This window comes from Ascaphus truei, chromosome 5 (assembly GCF_040206685.1).
Source record: "Ascaphus truei isolate aAscTru1 chromosome 5, aAscTru1.hap1, whole genome shotgun sequence".
NCBI lineage: Eukaryota > Metazoa > Chordata > Amphibia > Anura > Ascaphidae > Ascaphus > Ascaphus truei.
The window spans coordinates 95,517,258-95,537,257 of record NC_134487.1 but is presented as its reverse complement, the minus strand read 5'-3'; the positions used below and the strand labels follow the sequence as shown (position 1 = coordinate 95,537,257).

Here is a 20,000-nt window from a genome sequence, read left to right as displayed (position 1 = left end):
ACAAATTGCACATATACTGTAGTTTTGCGTGATGATAGAAAGTTTGTAGAGACTAGCTGCTAGTTTTAAATGAAATTTCCATATCTATCTGTCTCTATCTGTCTCTATATAATAAAGAATATCACTTGTGAGGACATCCACATGTCTTAGACAGGTCTGCAACCCTGCCTTTCACCATTATCACCTAGCATACAGTGCTTCCACTGAAGCAAGGGATTCTGGGAAAAAACATGCAAATGAGCACACAATGTGTCAGCTTTTGCATGAAATCCATTTTTACATGGAACCCTTATAAGCAAATGCTATGCTGTTCACACAGCTTTTAAACACAGCATGGGGATTAGATGCAAAGACAGGCAAACCACTCACAGGCAGCTGTTTCGACCTTTTGAGTCTCATCAGTGTGAGGTTGCTTGTACTGGCTTTGCAATTTTCAAGCTGGGTAGGTTTACCATCCACCTTAAGTTATGGTGGGTGAAAAAGGCAACAAAAAACCTCAACCGTAGCATATAGCCATTAAAGAATATCACGTGACGGCTCCTTGTGACCTTGGCCAAGTCACTTTATCTCCCTGTTTCTCAGGCACCAAATAGCATAGATTGTAAGCTCCATGTGACAGGGACCTGTGCCTGCAAAATTTCTTTGTAAAGCGCTATGTAACACTAGCAGCGCTATACAACAACAAACTATTATTGTATGTTAGTCCATAAAGGTAAGAGGGCAGGTTCTATGTACTTGTTATCCATAAATGTAAGGCCAATGTTATTCTTAGCTGCCTACTCCATAAAGGTGTTGAGTTATAGTGTTACAGATACATTCTGTTATAGGGGTAGGTCTTAGCTCACCTGTTCTGTTTTACTAAATAGTTCTTTGGAGGTGTCTGGCTCCTCCTTTCAGGTTCTGAGCACCTTACTAGTTCTCCAATCAGCAACAAGATATAATGCACCTCAATGTCAGTCCAAGAGTTGGTGAGTGTCTATGACTTACAGCAATAAGAGCTATGAGAATAAGATACAGTTCGTTCCGGAAATAATTGGACACTGATACAAGTTTTGTTATTTCGGCTGTGTACCAAAATAAATTTAAGTTACAATTAAATAATGCATATGGGTTAAAGTGCAGTCTATCAGCTTTAATTTGAGGGTATTCACATCCAAATTGGAGGAAGGGTTTAGGAAGTACATCTTTTTAATATGTAGCCCCCTCTTTTTCAAGGGACCAAAAGTAATTGGACTATTGACTCAAAAGCTGTTTCATGGACAGGTGTGGGCTATTCCTTTGTTATTTCATCATCAACTAAGCAGGTAAATGGTCTGGACTTGTTTCCAGGTGTGGCATTCGCATTTGGAAGTTGTTGCTGTGAACCCAAACCATGCGGTCAAAGGAGCTCTCAATGCAAGTGAAACAGGGCATCTTTAGGCTGCAAAAAAAAAAAGAAAATCCATCAGAGAGATAGCAGGAACATTAGGAGTGGCCAAATCAACAGTTTGGTACTTTCTGAGAAAATAAGAACGCACTGGTGAGCTCTGCAACACAAAAATGCCACGGAAGACAACAGTGGTGGATGATCGTAGGTAAAGGATCGTAGGTAAAAAATACCATGATCCATGGTAAAGAAAAATCCCTTCACAACATCCAGCCAAGTGGAGAACACTCTCCAGGAGGTAGGCATATCATTATCCAAGTTTTCCATAAAGAGAAGACTTCACGAGAGCAAATACAGAGGGTTCACCACAAGGTGCAAACCATTCATAAGCCTCAAGAATAGAAAGGCCAGATTAGACTTTGCCAAACAATATCTAAAAAAGCCAGTCCAGTTCTGGAACAGCATTCTTTGGACAAATGAAACTAAGATCAACCTGTACCAGAATGATGGGAAGAAAAAAGTATGGAGAAGGCTTGAAACGGCTCATGATCCGAAGCATACCACATCATCTGTAAAACACGGTGGAGACAATGTGATGGCATGGGCATGCATGGCTTACAATGGCACTGGGTCACTAGTGTTTATTGATGATGTGACAGAAGACAGAAGTAGCTGGATTAATTCTGAAGTGTATAGGGATATATTGTCTGCTCAGATTCAGCCAAATTCAGCAAAGTTGATTGGACGGCGCTTCACTTTACAGGTGGACAATGACCCAAAACATACTGTGAAAGCAACCCAAAGAAGGGGAATATTCTGCAATGGCCGAGTCAATCACCTGATCTCCACCCGATCGAGCATGCATTTCACTTGCTGAAGACAAAACTTAAGGCAGAAAGACCCACGAACAAACAACAACTGTAGACTGCTGCAGCAAAGGCCTGGCAAAGCATCACAAAGGAGGAAACCCAGCATTTGGTGATGTCCATGCGTTCCAGACTTCAAGCAGTCATTGCCTGCAAAGGATTCTCGACAAAGTATTAAAAATATACATTTTATTTATGATTGTGTTGATTTGTCCAATTACATTTGAGCCCCTGAAATAAGGGACTGTATATGAAAATGGTTGCAATTTCTAAACGTTTCATACGATATTTTTGATCAAGCCCTTGAATTAAAGCTGAAAGTCTGCACTTCTATTGCATCCTGGTTGTTTCATCTCAAATCCGTTGTAGTGGTGTACAGAGCCAAAATTATGAAAATTGTGTCAGTGTCCAATTATTTCCGGATCTAACTGTATGTCTAAGTATTATGTTTCACGAAGGAATTTCTGCCCCCACCCACCGTTTTCCTTCATTATGTTAAGGGAACTTTGTTACTGGTTTATATCAGTTTTTAACTGCACTAAATCACAAAACGCATTAAGCTTCATTCATTTAACCCTTTGGGCACTTTCACATATTCCACCAAGTTTAGTCCATAGAACAATAAGGAATTGTATTAATTTAGTGTAGGTGCGTGCTATATTGGAGTTCATCTTGACAGGGTTATTTATTTCTATAATATTTTACCAGGAACAAAATACATTGAGAGTTACCTCTCGTTTTCAAGTATGACTAGCACAAGGTAAAGTTGACAACATTACAAGATACAGTTACAAACATGTTTCAAATGGGAAACAGACGAAGTCTTGAAGGAATTTAGACAGGAAGCGGATTTGAGAGACTCAGGTACAGTAAATTGTTCCAGCACTGGGGTGATCGGTACGAGAATGGTGACCGGATTCTTTTTTGAACCGTAGGACTACTGTATAAGCAGATTCCAGGAGGTCGATCTAAGAAGATAAGTGTTGTGTACAGTAACGGTAAGAATCCTGCTCAGATAATTGGGTAACTTGTCCAGAAAGTACTTGAAGGTAAGACAGGAAAGATTTACATTACATCTGGACTCACGGGATAGCCAACCTAGTTCAGTGAATGAATAAAACAATGGTGGGTGTGTTGAAGTTACATAGTAATACAAAACAGCATATTGAGTTGTAAAGAATGTCAGGTTCGCAGTATCAAACACTATATCCCCATAGTCGATAATCGGCATTAGCATCTGCTGTGCGATGCGCATTTTGACCAATGGGCTTAGGCAGGATTTATTTCTATAAAGAACACCCAGTTTGTGATATATTTTGGATGTCAGTTTGTCAATATACAAACCAATTGATACATTGGAGTCAAGCCACATACCTAAATATTTAAAGCTAGTAACTGAGGCAAGATCAGTATTAAAGCTGGTTCTAAACAGCTCTGTCATGGGCAGCTTACGAATTGTAGTCTTTATCCCAAACTATTACTGTTATGATAGTATTTTAAAACAGTTTGTTTGGGTGATCCAGTTTTCAACCTTTGAAAAATCAGATACAGTAGCAGTACATTTTCAAGGGCTGAGAGGCTGGGACTGCATGCACATTGAATAGTATCATCAGCATACAAAGAAGTCGTCTTACAAACGGTGGGTAGGCCATTTATAAAGACAGAATAAAATAAGGGTCCCAGACCAGAACCTTGGGGGACCCCACAGGCAATTTCCAAGTGGTTAGAGTTGGAGCCTGATATAGACACATGTTGAGATCTTAATGATAATTAAGAGTTAAACCAGTTTAAACAATGTGGTCCAATACCAGAGTATTTGAGCTTGTTTAACATATTAGCGATCAACAGAATGAAAAACCTTTGCAAAATCTAGGAATATTGCATCTGCCAATGATCCTAGTTCCCTACCACATTGGATTCCATTGCAAATTTTTAAGATGGTCGTTACTGGGGTGTGATTTGGTCGGAAGCCAGATTGGAATTCACTGAGAAATGTTGACCTTTTATAAAAGTTGCTTAGTTGGGAATAAATGTATTTTCCCATGACTTTAGATAATAGAGATAAAATAGAAATAGGTCTGTAGTTTGAGACAATGTCTCATAGCAAGAAAGTTTGTAAGAATGCTCAAATACCCCGCTTAAATAAGATCATTCGATCCCAAAACACAGGGAGGTGTATGCCATAAAGTGAGTAAGTCCTTTGAAATGTGTAGGAGGTGTTCCTGTGCTTGTACTACAATAAAGAATTGTTATTTGGATCCCCTCCTGACTCCAGTCATCGATGGTGGTCTCTTCTTTCGTTTTACTCTAATGTCTCATAGCAGTCTTGAATACTTTTTTTTAAATCAAAGGATGCAACTACATGACTCCTTTGTTATTAGACTTAGGTTCACAATGTAGAAATCTCACAAATACAGTATATTGCGATCTAATTGGGGAGGCGCGCTGGAATTGTGTACTTGTTTTCCATAAAAGTAAGGGAGGAGCGCAGGTTCTATGTATTTCTTATTTACATATATAAAAACAATTTGTGTAAAAACATACATTCAGAGAAAGAAAGGAGGCCGACAAATGTATGTAGAAATAAAAACGGTGTATCATATCTGCTTTGCACTGGCTCAAATGAGAAGTAAATTGTTCCTTTTTCCTTAAATGATCATTACTTACACCTGGATACTTATGTTTAAGTTTCCACTAATTGTACTTGTTCATACTGTAATGAAATTACTATTTAAAACGTTTTTGGAAAAGTCTAATATAGGGATTAAAAAAACCATACAGTATATATTTTATAAGCATGTAGGAGTTCTCCTCCTGCAGACAGATGTTATTGCTATTCAGTAAGTCTAGATTTAATTGGGTTAGCATGTAAATGACAAGTGACCCTACTATTTAATATAGCTCCTTCTCCCAAGGCCTTAAACACAAAATACAGTGCCTCTTTTATTGAATATTTAGTTTATGTCGTCTCCCTAGTGCCAATGAACTAAACATGGAAAATCTTCCCTGTTGACATGGTAAAGGCACACGATTTAAGCGTGGTGTGATATATTTGTGTCTGTATATATCTATATATCTATAGAAAAAGTTCCTACAGTAGGTACAAAGTTTCAGGAAAAAGAAAGAAAAAAACATATTGTAGTGTAATTCATGTACAATTGTTAACCTCCACGCGTGGTAAGTATTGCACTTACATCAACATTTCTGTAATCAAGCATGTCTGCCATCAGGAGCATAAAAGTCTAGAACGGATCTTTGCAGTTTGATCTCATCCTCAACTATTTTAAAATTCACTTCTCAGGAAGAAATAGAAGCAAACATAGTGTGCATCTACTATTATAAATGTACTTAAAAAGTGGTAGTGCACTTATATCAATATTAAAAAAGATAAGCCTTATAACAATTGACGGAAAACCCTGCGATGTTCTCTGGACGCTGACCTCCTCTGCACGTCTCTCTGTGTCTCCGCCCTCAGGAATGACGTCATTGAGGATGGAAAGTCTTAAGGCCCGAATTGTCATCTTATTTGCTCATCCGTCAGATGCAGTTAGGCACTCTCTCAACCTTTGTGTTTCACCAAATGGCTTCAACAGGGGGATGGGAGGGAGAATAAGCCGACAATCTGGGGTTAGACATTTTGATGTAAGTGCAATTCTTACCATGTGGGGAGCTTTACAGCTGTAAACGAATGACACTATATTTTTCCATTCTTTTTCCTGAAACTTTGACCCTAGGAACTTTTTCTAAAGAACTTTTCATATTGCAACTCGTGGGGTTGGACTATTTTAGTTTATTTACTAATTATTCCTATGTGATTCAAGAAACCTAAATTAGATGTCTTCTTGCCATCATATAAATCTTTATAGTATACCTGGAATTCTGCTACAATTTGAGAGGGGTTGTATGCGAGCTGCCGTGATATTTTCTTTATGGCAAAAATATTCTGGGACCTAGTTTGGTTTCTCAGTATAGCTGCTAACATTGTGTCTGCATTGTTCCCTTTTTCTTAGAACTTCTGGTTTGTCCATCTAAGAGCTTTCTCTGAGGCTTTGGATAGGCATAAGTTCAGTTCTCCTCTAACAACCACCAATTGTTTCCATAAGTTATTAGATTGCTGGTGCTTATGTTTTTTTTCTAACTCTGTAAGTTTTTTGGAGTGTTGGTCAATCTTTTCATTTCTCAGTCTCTTCCTTCTTGCTGCTGTTTTAATATGATTCCTCTTATTACTGCTTTGTGGGCCATCCAAAGTAATGATTGAGATATTTTTTGACATATTTATTTAAAAAAAAGCCGAAATCTCTCCCCCTACCTCCTCTATGATTTCTGGGATAGACATGAGGGCATTATTAAGTCACCAGGTTGGCCGATGATCTAGCTTTACTTAACCCTTTAAGAGTCATCTCCATGGCCGCGTGGTCCGACCATATTATGTTGTGTATAACAGCGTTGGACACTTGTGAGACTAATGATGAGCCTATAGATAGGTAGTATATCCTTGAGTATGAGCGATGGGGGGCAGAGTATTATCTGTAATCACAACAAACAGAAAAGATACCCTCTTGAATGCACTCAAAATGATAAAGTGTGAATAATGATATATAAATAAAAATAGTTTATTAAATACCAAAGATAAAAAGTATATTGTATAGAGGGGCGTGGTAAGAGGATCCAAGACCACCCCCTAATGACATACCACAAGAAACTTCCACATAAAGTTTATGAGGAAGGGGACGTGAGGGGACACTAGTATGTGTATTGCCGTATGGTAAAGGCTATCTTGTATTGCCGTATGGTTAAGGCTATCTTATAAACTCTAAAGAATAAGTAACTGCATAAGTTATGGCAGTACTATTATCTAAACAACTGGCAGGGTACTGTACTGACCACTACCAGTACTGAGTCCTAGAAGAGTTTAATCATTAACAATAAGTATATGCCAAAATGACCAACCTAAAAAACAAAACTAGTGTGACGTAATCATATACATGTTTAACAACATATGGTCACCACACAAACACACACCGGTGAAAAGTAGTCACCTACAAACATATTAGCCGCAAAATACATGTATGAATAAAGCACATAATAAGAGGATGGAATCCTACAAAGGGCTAGCATGAAATATGCAATAGTAAAGCCCAGTGGCACGGTTCAAGGACCGTATCCAGTTATAGCCTCCTAAACCAACTAAGCAATATATACTTAGGGAAATGCATGTAATAAACAGTGTGCACTGGATAATATAGTGAAATCACCACAGAGAGTATAACAAAAGGTGATGCATATCACTGTATAATCCTCAGGATAAGGGAAAAACATAGTGAAATATGTAGTAAGGTGTAAATACATATGCTGATGATAGAAAAATGCATAAATACTGTAGTACCCACAGTCTGTGTAATTACCTGGGTTTCAGCTATTAAACATCACGAGCATAGTATTAAAACACAAGCAACAGGAATCGTAACTGCTGCTAGTAACTAATGTTACAGTAAACTGAAATGCCCCTATTGGACCACATAAGTAACATGGTAACACAATAATACAGGGGGGTGTAACAGGGGACTTATCCCTGTTCAGTAATGTTCCTTTAATCTAGCAGTGTGGTAGTTAATTACTAAACACCACCTGCCTGATTAGATTGTTTACAAAAAGCCTGCCTTTGAGACAGGAAGTGACTCTCTTTAGCTCTGACGGAGAGCTGACCTTTGGAGAGACAGAGCAGAGGTTCTTGAGTCCCAGGACAGACTGACCAAAAGAAACCCAGATCTCTGGAGCTGACAATGTCTTGAGTTCTGCCAGCCACACAGCAGAGCTGATTGCAAGACACCCAATAAGACTTCTAAACCTGGATGCTGATATTTTGCTGTGCACGCACGGGTGCGGTTCCAGGAGAGCAGAGAAGCTTACTCTACAGCTGATAAACAGATAAGAATTTCATTATTAAGAGACTGCTTATATCTGCTTATTTTCATGCTATGTGTTTGGATGGGAGAAATGCTTAACTAATGGAGATGTGAACTAAGTGCAAGGATTTCACTAGAAATACTCCCAAGTGAATGGAAGCTTTGTTCCCCCCTGTGTTTGGATAATTTCCTGATAAAAAGGAAAAGGCACAATAAAGACTATTATAATTTCACATTTTAACGACTCCAATTGTGTACCTCTGTGAACGTCCGTCTACATTTGGTGTGAGAAGTGGGATAAGAGGTGTCTTTGTAGTTAAAAAGGACCGGAGATTTTTATGTGAAATTTGTTTTTATGCTTTTTGCCTACAAACAGTCTGAAAAAAAAAAAAAAAAAACTTCATGCAGCAGAGATCGGAATTAAAGGGATATACACCACTGAAAACTTACAAAAACCCAGAAGAGACTGCTGAAGTAGCTAAACCTTATTTTGCCTATCACAAAGTGTAATATGGTCATTGAAATAGGGGTCTTTGCCTTTCAGCCATAGTCAGGGTTCAAGAAGTGAGTCAGCCCTTGGAAAGGGATAGGTGTTTGTTGTTTTCAAAAGTTTCGTTGAAGCAGTGAATACAGATGGTGACCCACGAGTGGTACTGATTTTGCAGATAAAGGTTGCCACACCGCATAGGACTACCAGCTGTGAATGGAGTATATGCAGAAAAGTGTGAAAATTGATACAAGACTGTGCTGAAGCAGGGGAATTTTTAGCAAACCAATGCTGAGTGTAAAATTGCCCTATAGGGGGAAAAAGTGATTTCTGAACTGTGTAAAAGGTTTTTTCAAAACCAATTGCTGAATGTTGAGTCACCCTGCTGGGAATGAAAGAAATAGTAAAAAAAGTCTGCCTATATATATCTTATATGAGACTGAAAATTACTGCACTCAGGCAGAAAACCAAATTCTGTTGCTGAAGCGGGGAGATTGCACCCTGCAAGAAAATGGTGTAAAGCAAATAGACTTTTTTACCTAGCAACTGCACAACTTGTATACCTGATAAAAGAAAATGCATGCACAGTACTGCTGATATTGAAAAAAATTATCCAAGAAAGAAAAGTGTACAGAGATGCCTGTGAGAGCTACGACCTCTACAAGCAAAATATGCCCATCTGTAGGACTACCACAATTGGGGGTTCTAGAAAATACAGTGGCAACAGCTGCAATAGTGCCTCCTGAGGTCAGGAAGAAAATTACACCTGATAGCCTAAAAATGGAGGACAAGATGCAGCGTTCCTGTAATGAACCCTACCCCACGGAAGAGTGGCCCTTCCAGTCCAATAAAGAGGAAGACATCTCTTACGGGGAAAGTTACGATTCCTGTTACTTGTGTTTTAATACTATGCTCGTGATGTTTAATAGCTGAAACCCAGGTTACTACACAGACTGTGGGTACTACAGTATTTATGCATTTTTCTATCATCAGCACATGTATTTACACCTTACTACATATTTTACTATGTGTTTTCCCTTATCCTGAGGATTATACAGTGATATGCATCACCTTTTGTTATACTCTCTGTGGTGATGTCACTATATTATCCAGTGCACACTGTTTATTACATGCATTTCCCTAAGTATATACTGCTTAGTTGGTTTAGGAGGCTATAACTGGATACGGTCCTTGAACCGTGCCTCTGGGCTTTACTATTGCATATTTTATGCTAGCCCTTTGTAGGATTCCATCCTCTTATTATGTGCTTTATTCATACATGGATTTTGCGGCTAATTTGTTTGTAGGTGACTACTTTTCACCGGTGTGTGTTTGTGTGGTGACCATATGTTGTTATACATGTATATGATTACGTCACACTAGTTTTGTTTTTTAGGTTGGTCATTTTGGCATATACTTATTGTTAATGATTAACCGCTTCTAGGACTCAGTACTGGTAGTGGTCAGTACAGTACCCTGACAGTTTTTTAGATAATAGTACTGCCATAACTTATGCAGTTACTTATTCTTTTAGAGTTTATCTGTGTACAAGATAGCCTTTACCATACGGCAATACACATACTTTATGTGGACGTTTCTTGTGGTATGTCATTAGGGGGTGGTCTTGGATCCTCTTACCACGCCCCTCTATACAATATACTTTTTATCTTTGGTATTTAATAAACTATTTTTATTTATATATCATTATTCACACTTTATCATTTTGAGTGCATTCAAGAGGGTATCTTTTCTGTTTGTTGTGTCTACTCATCCCTACATACCTTTTTGCACTAGATGATATCTTCTTCTACTATATAATTGTGTATTACTTCTAAGCTGATGCGGGAGCTTCTCTTCCTCCCCCTGTTCCCCTGTTTTATATATTATCTGTAATCCCATGCTGTGGGGTGCAATTCCCTCCACACATCCACCAGAGATTCAGCCTCCAACCTCTCAGACAACACTCTGGCATTGTATGGGATCCTTCCCGGGGTTATATTTCTTCCAGGCGTTTTAGATCTGTCCAAACTGGGGTCCAGACTTGTGTTAAAATCCCCTCCCAGAATTACCTCCCCTTGTCTAAAGGAATTTAATACTTCAAAAAAGGATGTAAAGATTTGTGTTCTAACTTTGTTTGGGGCATAAACACATGCCAATGTAACCTTAACGTCTCACATGTTGCCTATTATCTTCTATGGGGTAAATGGTAAGTTATGTATTAGATGGCTACCCTCTTTTATTTACTGAGGGTGAGGCTAAAAACACCCGTGGGTACATTTTGTCTCAGAAATTAGGGTGTGATTCACGTTTAAAGTGAGTCTCCTGCAAAAACACCAGTTCTGCTCTTAGTTTTGTATAGTTATTCATGGCTGTCCTCCATTTGTTGGGCTATTTAACCCTTTCACATTATGGGACCTATGCACTAAGCTCCGATAGAAAAAAATCCCCAGGGTTTTTAAATCTCCATTTTTGACAGTGTTGCTATCACGGTATGCAGAAATCCCCGAATACCGGGATAGCAACATTTGCAAAAATGGAAAGTAGCCGGCAGTGTGAAGATCGCCCCTATGAAAAGGACTCACCCGGCGAGGTCTTTCTGCTGCAGAGAGAGAGTCGCTCAAATTTTTTTTAATTGACATTTTAATACTAGTGCATGTGAGCAGAGAGTCTCCGGAGCAGAACCGCGTAGATTTCAGGTCCGGGGATCCCGTGCTTCTCGAGATACAGGCCCCGGTAGGGGGTGCCGGTATCTCCTATGCATTTGATTGGTCACGTGACGTGGGACATTTCAATGCATAGGAGATACCGGCACCCCATAAAAGGGTCTGTATCTTGGGAAGCAGGGGGTCCCGGAACCTCAAAATGGGTACAGATTAACCCAAAGGGGTACAGATTAATACATTATTAATGGGCAATGAAAAACATAATAAAAAAATATACAGCTCAACCCCGTTATAGCGCGATCTGCTACAACATGGATCCGCATATAACGCGGTCTGAGCGTGGCTCCCGATTTATAAACATTTCCAAGGTTCATGGTGATGGACTGCACTGTGCAGTAGATGTTAAGTTTGTTTATAGAGTCAGATTCATAACAACAACGTTGTGGTGGAGCAGCTAGAGAATTGCACTAGCATATGAAAGATCATTGGTTCAATTACTGCATGTGTATTATATAAAATGTATTCACTGTTGGGCTGCCATGTCAGAAGGGCCATGAGACCCTCCTCTGCGCTAGAAAGTCAAATTGAACTGTTTCCCCAAGTACCAAGCTTGTGAGAGCGTACGTAAGAGCCGTGCATGTGGACACGGCCTGATGCTGATGAAGCATCTGAGAGAGCTGCAGATGCTAGTTAAGTCCTCACGGAACCCCTGATCACGACGGCCATTTCGCAATCCCGGGTCTCATTATGTGGACCCGAGCACCGTGTTATAACGGAGTTCAGCTGTACAATTCAAAAACCTGACAATGTCACATCCTTTTGAACGAAGAACTTTCTAGCAACGAAGGACATGTCCCTGCAGTATGCTGATGAGGACGCCCTTCAGAATGGCAGGGATAAGTAGAATGGTTTTTATTTAGTTTATTTATGCTGACTGGCTGATGTTTGTTTTAATAAATGGCAAATTAGCTATTATCCATATCTGGATAATAGTTATTTTGCCCATTACTGTACTGCATGTGCAGGGACCACTTGGAGGCCCATGGACACCCATAAGGACTACCCGGGGACCCCCGCGGGCCTCTGGTATGAATCCTGTGTATAAAAATAATAAATGATGGTTTTATGTGGGGGCACAGGGGGTGGGTCTGTATTGGTGATTATAACATATTGTAATGTTTATTGGGGGCAGAGGGGGTGAGTGAAGGGTCAAGTAACCCCTTCACTCACCCCCTCTGCCCCCAATAAATCTGCTGTTGTCCATGAACCCCTTCATTGCCTTAGCGGTTAGCCGCTAAGGTAATGAAGTTGACTGTAAATGCATTTTTATTGCATGGGATTCATGAAGGGGATCTCCGGTGCTTAAATTAATGGATATCAGCTCCGGAGACCCACGGCATCAATCCGATGCAGGAAAAATGCATTTTTTCCCCAAGTCCTGTCTCGCCGCCTTATCGGCAGTTTCTCACCACCCTCCTGCCAACTTTTCCTGGCGAGGCGATTGTGAGAGGAAGTCTCAATTCTAGAACCGCAATTAGCCTCAATAAGCTAATCAGGGCTACTAGAATACCACAAGTTGGAAAAGCTGGCGATAAGTAGTGATAAGTAGCTTTTGCCGCGCGTTTGGCGATTTTTTTTTCCTTGCAAAATTTTTTGCTGAAAAGCTCTATTGCTAACTTATCAGAGCTTACTGAATAGCAGTAGGTCTTTTTGGCAATAAGGTCGATAACTGACTTATCGGAGCTTAGTGCATAGACCCCTCTGTGTAATACATTTTAGATTGTCCATGGGAAACCTATATGGGGACTTATACTCTGTGTTGTTCTGAATTTAGGTATTTTTGTGTGATAAGAGGATGTCACATACCTTGCCCAATTTGGAACCCACCTGGGTAAGACCTCTCTTCCAGTCTCTTCCAGTCCTGATATGAGTTCCCTGTACCATAGAGAGGATTCCATTTTGTCTATGAGACGATTCGGGCTCCTGTCGCTCAACCTGTGCACAAAGAATCTTTCAAGGAGCAAACAAAAATATACCAACATATATCCAAAACATAAACACATACTTCAATCTGACTTTTTGAGACTTGAAAACGGAATTTCCAAAAACAAACTGTTTTTAAACACTGGCAAGACTGTAACAATGGTATGTGGAACCAAGGCTAAATTTTTAAAGCTTCCAATGACTGAGCTCCAGATCAGAACCAACACTAATCCTACTACCCTAACTACTGTTACTAGTTTTAAATACTTGGGCATATGGTTTGACTCCCATTTAACATTTGGAATGCACATTGATACCCTGACATCCAAAACCTATGCCAAACAAGGTGTACTTTACAGGAACAAATCCTCCCTAAGTCTGCTGGTCAGAAAGCGTATTGCACAGCAGATGTTAATGCCTATTATTGACTATGGTGACATAGTATATGGCTCGGCACCCCAAACCCACCTTGGCAAACTTGACACCCTCTACAATTCAATATGCCGGGTTGTTCTCCAATGCCACTACAACACACATCACTGCGAAATGCTCAAAGAACTAGATTGGTCATCACTTGAGTCTAAGTGCAAAGTTAATCTTTCCTTTCTTGCCTTCAAATACTTTCTGGGCAAGCTACCCGTCTATCTGAACAAGCTCCTCACCCCAACCACATGCAGCACTTATCATCTGAGATCTGACTCCAAAAGACTGTTCATGGTCCCATGGTTCAGCAAAGAATTCTGCCGCTCCTCCTTCTTTTACCGTGCACCCCAAAACTGGAACAATCTACCGGAGACTCTAACAGCCACCACCAGTCTAAGTTCTTTAAAATCTAAAGCTGTCTCACATTTGAATCTGGTCTGTAACTGTTACATACACCTAGAATATATATTACCTCTAACTGTGCATGCAATGTCTTGTATATAATGAATACCCTGTTCACTTTAACTATGTATTTGTAACCATGTATTATTTGTCATCTTAACTCTATGCCCAGTACATACTTGAAAACTAGAGGTAGCTCTCAATGTATTACTTCCTGGTAAAACATTTTTTAAATAAATAAATAATAAACCAAAATGTGCCAACATATAGATGGGGAATTTAACTTGGTATTGGGAATGGGGTGGAAATCCGGGGAGGGGGACCCTCGATGCCCCCATGTCCCAGAAGTAGTGTTTCTAACTCACTTGTAGGTATTGAGGTAAGCGGAGGGGGCAGCAAGTTAACAATTTAACCTTTAACAGTGGGTGGGGGGGGCATTTTTTTTTAGTAGGGTGTCACCTTCGGCCGGATCTTTAATGGATATTTGTGATCCTTTGTATAATATAATCAGCCTGAACTAGAAACCCCATTTATATTTTATCTTATGTTTCCTTAATAGCTCTGTGACTTTATGTAGGTCCCTACGTCTGCTTAGAGTTTTTGAAGATATATCTGCTTAGATTTGAATGAGTCCTCAAACTCGACGAATGGATGATTCCTCTTTTTATCTCTTTCTTTTAATGTATTATCCTGCAAATAATTTTTTATGTCCTAAATATTAACAACATCTAGTTCTATTCTATATGAAGCAAAGGCAAGAAGGAAGATAACAGCTGTATATGGGAGCAGCTGTCATGGCTGGTAGTTGAGACTATTGTAGATGATTGATGTTCCTTTGTGACATTTCTTTCAAAGCTGGATAATTAGGACTGTAGTTTGCAGAAGTGCAAGGCATTTGATTTGCTCAATATATGAACAACATGATCTGCACAGTACTTTTCATAGTGTCCAATATATAGCAGCAAGGGATGTGAGATTGTATTGTTCAATGTTCATGATGAATTCTCTGGAGTACAGATGATAATGTTAACTATAAACCTCAGGATTATTTAACATGTTCCTTGCCAGAAAATATTATTTGCGTTATATACGCCTTTAAAAAAAAAAAGTTCTCGAAAGGGACAAAGATCTAAAGTGATTAACTCAACATCCTAGAGTGCAAATGGACTCAAGACTAACATCATACCCACTGCATTGTGTATTCATGTTGCTAGTTTATTCATTTCAAACATACCTGATAGTGTGCCTGAAATACATTTAATAACTGTGTTACTACTACTGTCATGGTTGCAATATGGGGGTAATTTCATTTCTCAGTAAGGATGACTGGACCCCTCAGAGTAACTTGAACATATTTCTACAATTTAAGACCTAATTTTAGAAAAGTGGCTGATCCCTATTGTCCATCACAGAGTTCAAGTACTGTATATCAGTGATTGAATACTACTATTAACTGACAGGAGCCACACATTTACACTGTGATGTGTTCCCTAGTCTTCCTTTTCTTCACCATAGTGATCAGTGTTTTTTTTTTAGCCCTAATGGAATTGTCAGTGAAGCCTACAGTACATTTCTTCAGCTTTCTTATGAAGCGATAACTGGAAGGTTGTGCCGTACAGAACTCTTTAAACATGTAGACATTTGTGTAATTATAGTCAGTATTGCTTTACATGGTCTAGTTTCATAATAAAGGTACAATCCCCACCACTCTAGTTTGATAATATATTTTGAGCTATTGTCACACTTTGATCATTTTAGTAAGCCATGGTGCAGTGACTCTAAGCTCTTTTTATTATGGAGTACTGCAGGGACATTTACTTGTAACTTTAAATTTTGGAGATAGAATGAGACAGTTAACATTTCCTCCAAACAAAGAGTTTAATCTACTATGGGGGTTATTCATTAAAATGAAGCACCAACACCATTGCCATCAATGAGAGTTTCTGTGCAATAGTCCCCTGATCAGCACTACCACAGTTTAACACATAAAATTAAAACAGGGTGCTTAATATATTTTGGCCTGCATTACTGTACTGTATTCATTCTTCCTGGTAATGTACAGGTTATTAAGAATTTATATTAGTGTCAGGACCCTTGAAACGTGGTCTGCCTTGGAGGGGCTCAAGGGCTTACAACACTTTGGCCAAAGAGTTAAACTAAAATACCATTTTATTCCAAAGATATCTATATATATATATTTAGGCACTGTACCGTGTATTTGTGTCAATGGATGTAGCACTGAGCTCTGTCTGTGTTTCATGTTCTGTCTCTGGTTTTAAATGGATTGCATCTTTAAGAAGAGGGTGGGTTTGAAAGAAGGAGCTCTTGAGCACTCAATACTGCATTTCAATAACATTTTCCCTTTACATCCCACAGTCTCAGAAGTACTCTGGATCTTCTTGAGATGACTGTATCGCAGTTTAGTCACTTTCAGCCAAGCATCTCCCACTAATATCTGAAATTAGATCTCACTACCATGATTTACAGACTTGCTATCACCGTTGCTCTGAAATGGATCTCTCTCAATCCTCAATCACTTTTTGTAGTGACTTTTCTGAGTTTCAAAGTTTAGTGTAAAGTTAGTAGTTGTAATTTTTGGAGAAGTGTAAATTGATTACATGTTGTTTAATTGCAATGACTTCTAGCAGCTTGACATGCAAAATAAATATTAAGACATTATGGCCCATATTTACTAAGTGGTGTGATCCATCTTCTCTAATATACGTCACTTGAATAAGCTGTCAGTTTTGTTCTGGCGCTGGAAGGTATGTTATAAAATTACACTGTTTAGTAATATTAACATTGTCTACCTTCATAAGGACAGTTCCATAGCTACATTTGCTTATTTATGCTAATTGATGCCCACGTAGTATTTTAAACAGCCTGTTAGTATGTCTGTGATGTGTAAAACTATCTGAATCATTATGCAAGAGGTCCTTCCATTTGGGAATTCTGTAGTCGAAACTCCTCCAACCATATAGCTACTGTACATTTACAGCACATTAACAACAGATATGGTCCTAAGATGTATTGGCGTATACTGTACATGTAATGTACGAAAAGATAAAGGTAGAAGTAGATTTCCTAAAGTGAGTTGTCTGCTTCTATTCAGGGTTCTCACCATGTCTCACGAACGCCACACCTGTGAGCACATGACTTGTGTATGTGACAAGGCTTAATACACAGCTATCCAGCTGACGCACTTATCTCCCAGCAAGGTCCCTAAAATGAGTAATATCTCCCCTCAATCCATCACAATATATATCTTAAATCACTACCACCACCAAAAATAGTGTCAATTTTACTTGCAGGGTTTTTGATCCCTGTTTACTGAGAAAAATACATGGAATTTACACACCAAAATCTATTGTAGCTAAATGTGTTCAAAATGCAGTTGCTCTCTTCAAAACATGCCAAGTTCAATTAGAGGTCAAGACAATACTTATTCAATTTTAGATGTAATATACAAAAGTAGTACAGTGCTTAGTTACAGAAAATAAACATTACAAGAAACCTAAAGTATAACATGCAGACAGTTTCAAGAAAATTATGGCATAAACCAAACAGAAATGACCAACTATTAGACTTCTCAAAAGATCTTGAGGTGAAAGAAGGAGAATTCACGTGCTTTAGCATTTAACACACCCTTTGTTGAATTATTAATACATATCCCAAATGCATGGTTTTCATAGTAAAAAACATTGCATTGGAAACCGAATGAGTCCACCTTCTGGGGCGTGTCCTTTACTCTCCCTCATTACATTTTTAAGGCTTGGGGAAAGAAAAGTATTTTGCTTTTGAATTAAAAAATTCCTGAGTATAGAAAAACCCTCCTAACTTTCTCTCGATAATACCTAAAATAATGCCCGTTGCATTTGTATAATTAAAAGACACGTGTGGATATCCATTTTGAGGGGTAACTTTACTCTTTGAAAGGGAAATAGGTATCTGATATGTAACGTAGACCAACATGTCATACGTGGTATCAATCCAATCATCTGAGATCCCTTGTGATGAAAATATTTTCAACATCCTTGGGAATTCCATAAAACTATACCATATATTTTAAAGATGTAATTTGTAACTCAAGTTAAGCTTTTGTGCGGAAGTGGTGAATATAGATAGGGCCTATTGTCACACCATGAATCAAAAGTTCTTTGTATTTTGGGTCTTTAGAAAAGGGAACATTCTTATGATATCTAATATGCCTGTAAGAAGTTAAGCAAAAGTACACCATATAATTTGTGGGATTTGTACTTTTTTAGTTCATTGAATATTTTTACAAGATGTATTATTATATTATTATTGTTTCTATTGTTATCATTTCTTGTCATTTATTTGTGAAGCGCCAACATATTCCGCAGTGCAGTACAATGGGGTACAGAGTTATGTATATTACAGAAACCGTTACATATAAGTGAGGACAAACATACACAAACAGATACAGAGAGGCCCTGCTCGTGAGAGCTCACGATCTTGACTTTCTTTTTTCCGTAGCATGCCTTGTCTGACAAAGCCATTGTGAAAGCGTTTGATCCAAAGACAACTTGCATGCAAGAATGTATTATAACTACCTTTCAGGATGCTTACTTTGTCTCAGAAAGCTTTGATGAAGCCAAGGAAAAAATGAGGTACATTTAGTTATTATAAAAATTGAAATACATATAACATTGAATATATGTACAGTATGATTTTTTTCTTACTTTTTATTGATTCTTCTTTTCAGGGAGTTTGCCAAATCAATCAATCGGCCCTTCTCAGTCTACTTCAATCCTTACACCCAGAGCATAGAAATCCTTAAAAACACCAGGAGTATTGAAAATGTTGTACAAGACTTACGGAGCGATCTAAACACAGTGTGTGATGCTTTAACAAAAATGAATAAATATTTGGGAATATGAATTTTGGAAGAAGGCCTTAAATATTGTTTTTTGGAGGAGCCTGCACGGCATCTTCAGACACTTGCAGCTTTTCATGCTAAGGCATATTTCAAACCATGTGTACCTTAACTACTGTAGCTCATTCCACTGCTGTAATATACTATGTATCAATGGCTTCTGTGTCCTTCAGACTTTAAATTTGTGTTAGCAACGAATTAAATACAACTGTACAATTTTAGAAGAGGATATATACAACTAAACAAATACATTCTAATTTCCTTGGTTTCCTTTTCTTTTCTAGTACTGCGATAATTATAATGACAACATACAGTATATCTACTCTAATTCCTTTACCTTCTGTGTAGTATTTTGCTATAATTATTTAGTTCAATAGTAACACTTGAGGCTGTAGTTGTACGCTTATCGATAGCTCTCCAGGCTAGAAGTGAAAACAAATGGAAAAGCAATTTTAATAAAAATGTTTAGATGTATTTCTATTTACCGCTAGATTAGTTAAAACAGTCTTGCTTTCAAACTAACACTGGGAAACAAAACAAAATATATTTGTGTTTCAGACTGAAAACTCATGAAATGCAGCAACAATATAGTTACCATAATTACTTAAATGAGCAAGTCAATGTGCAAAGCAAATGTTGTGAGTTATTCAATATCTATAAAAACCATCTCTGATTATGCTTGTCCGGTGCAAACCAATCTTATCAAACCTTTATTCCAGTTCCGGTAGATCAGAAATTACATAATCATCAGAAGAAATAAACCAAAGAGTTATAGTGTTTAAAATGTAATGTTACATAATCTTTGTTGACTAATTTCAACTAAAATATGGGGGGAAAAACATCCCCTGAATTACTATAATATGTGAACTTTGTCTCAATCCAAAGAATAAGACAGAATACCATTGGTTTTCTGGATTTTTTTGTGTGTGTACAGTCTTAATAAAAATTTGTACAGGGGAGAGTAGCCACATGTTTTTCCTTTCACACAAGTGATCTCCTGTTGTGTA

At 38.3% G+C, this 20,000-nt stretch overlaps 1 protein-coding gene across 1 annotated transcript in view; it reads left to right on the top strand.

Moving 5' to 3' along the window:
• The window catches only part of TPH2 (tryptophan hydroxylase 2), a 121,153-nt gene that overhangs the window by 100,334 nt on the left and 819 nt on the right, over window positions 1-20,000 (top strand). Inside the window, exons 10-11 of the mRNA XM_075600230.1 lie at window positions 18,594-18,727; window positions 18,823-20,000. The exon at window positions 18,823-20,000 is cut by the window's right edge and continues 819 nt beyond it. Coding sequence (XP_075456345.1) covers window positions 18,594-18,727; window positions 18,823-18,997 — 309 coding nt within the window. The 3' untranslated portion in view covers window positions 18,998-20,000. The remainder of the gene's footprint in view (window positions 1-18,593; window positions 18,728-18,822) is intronic.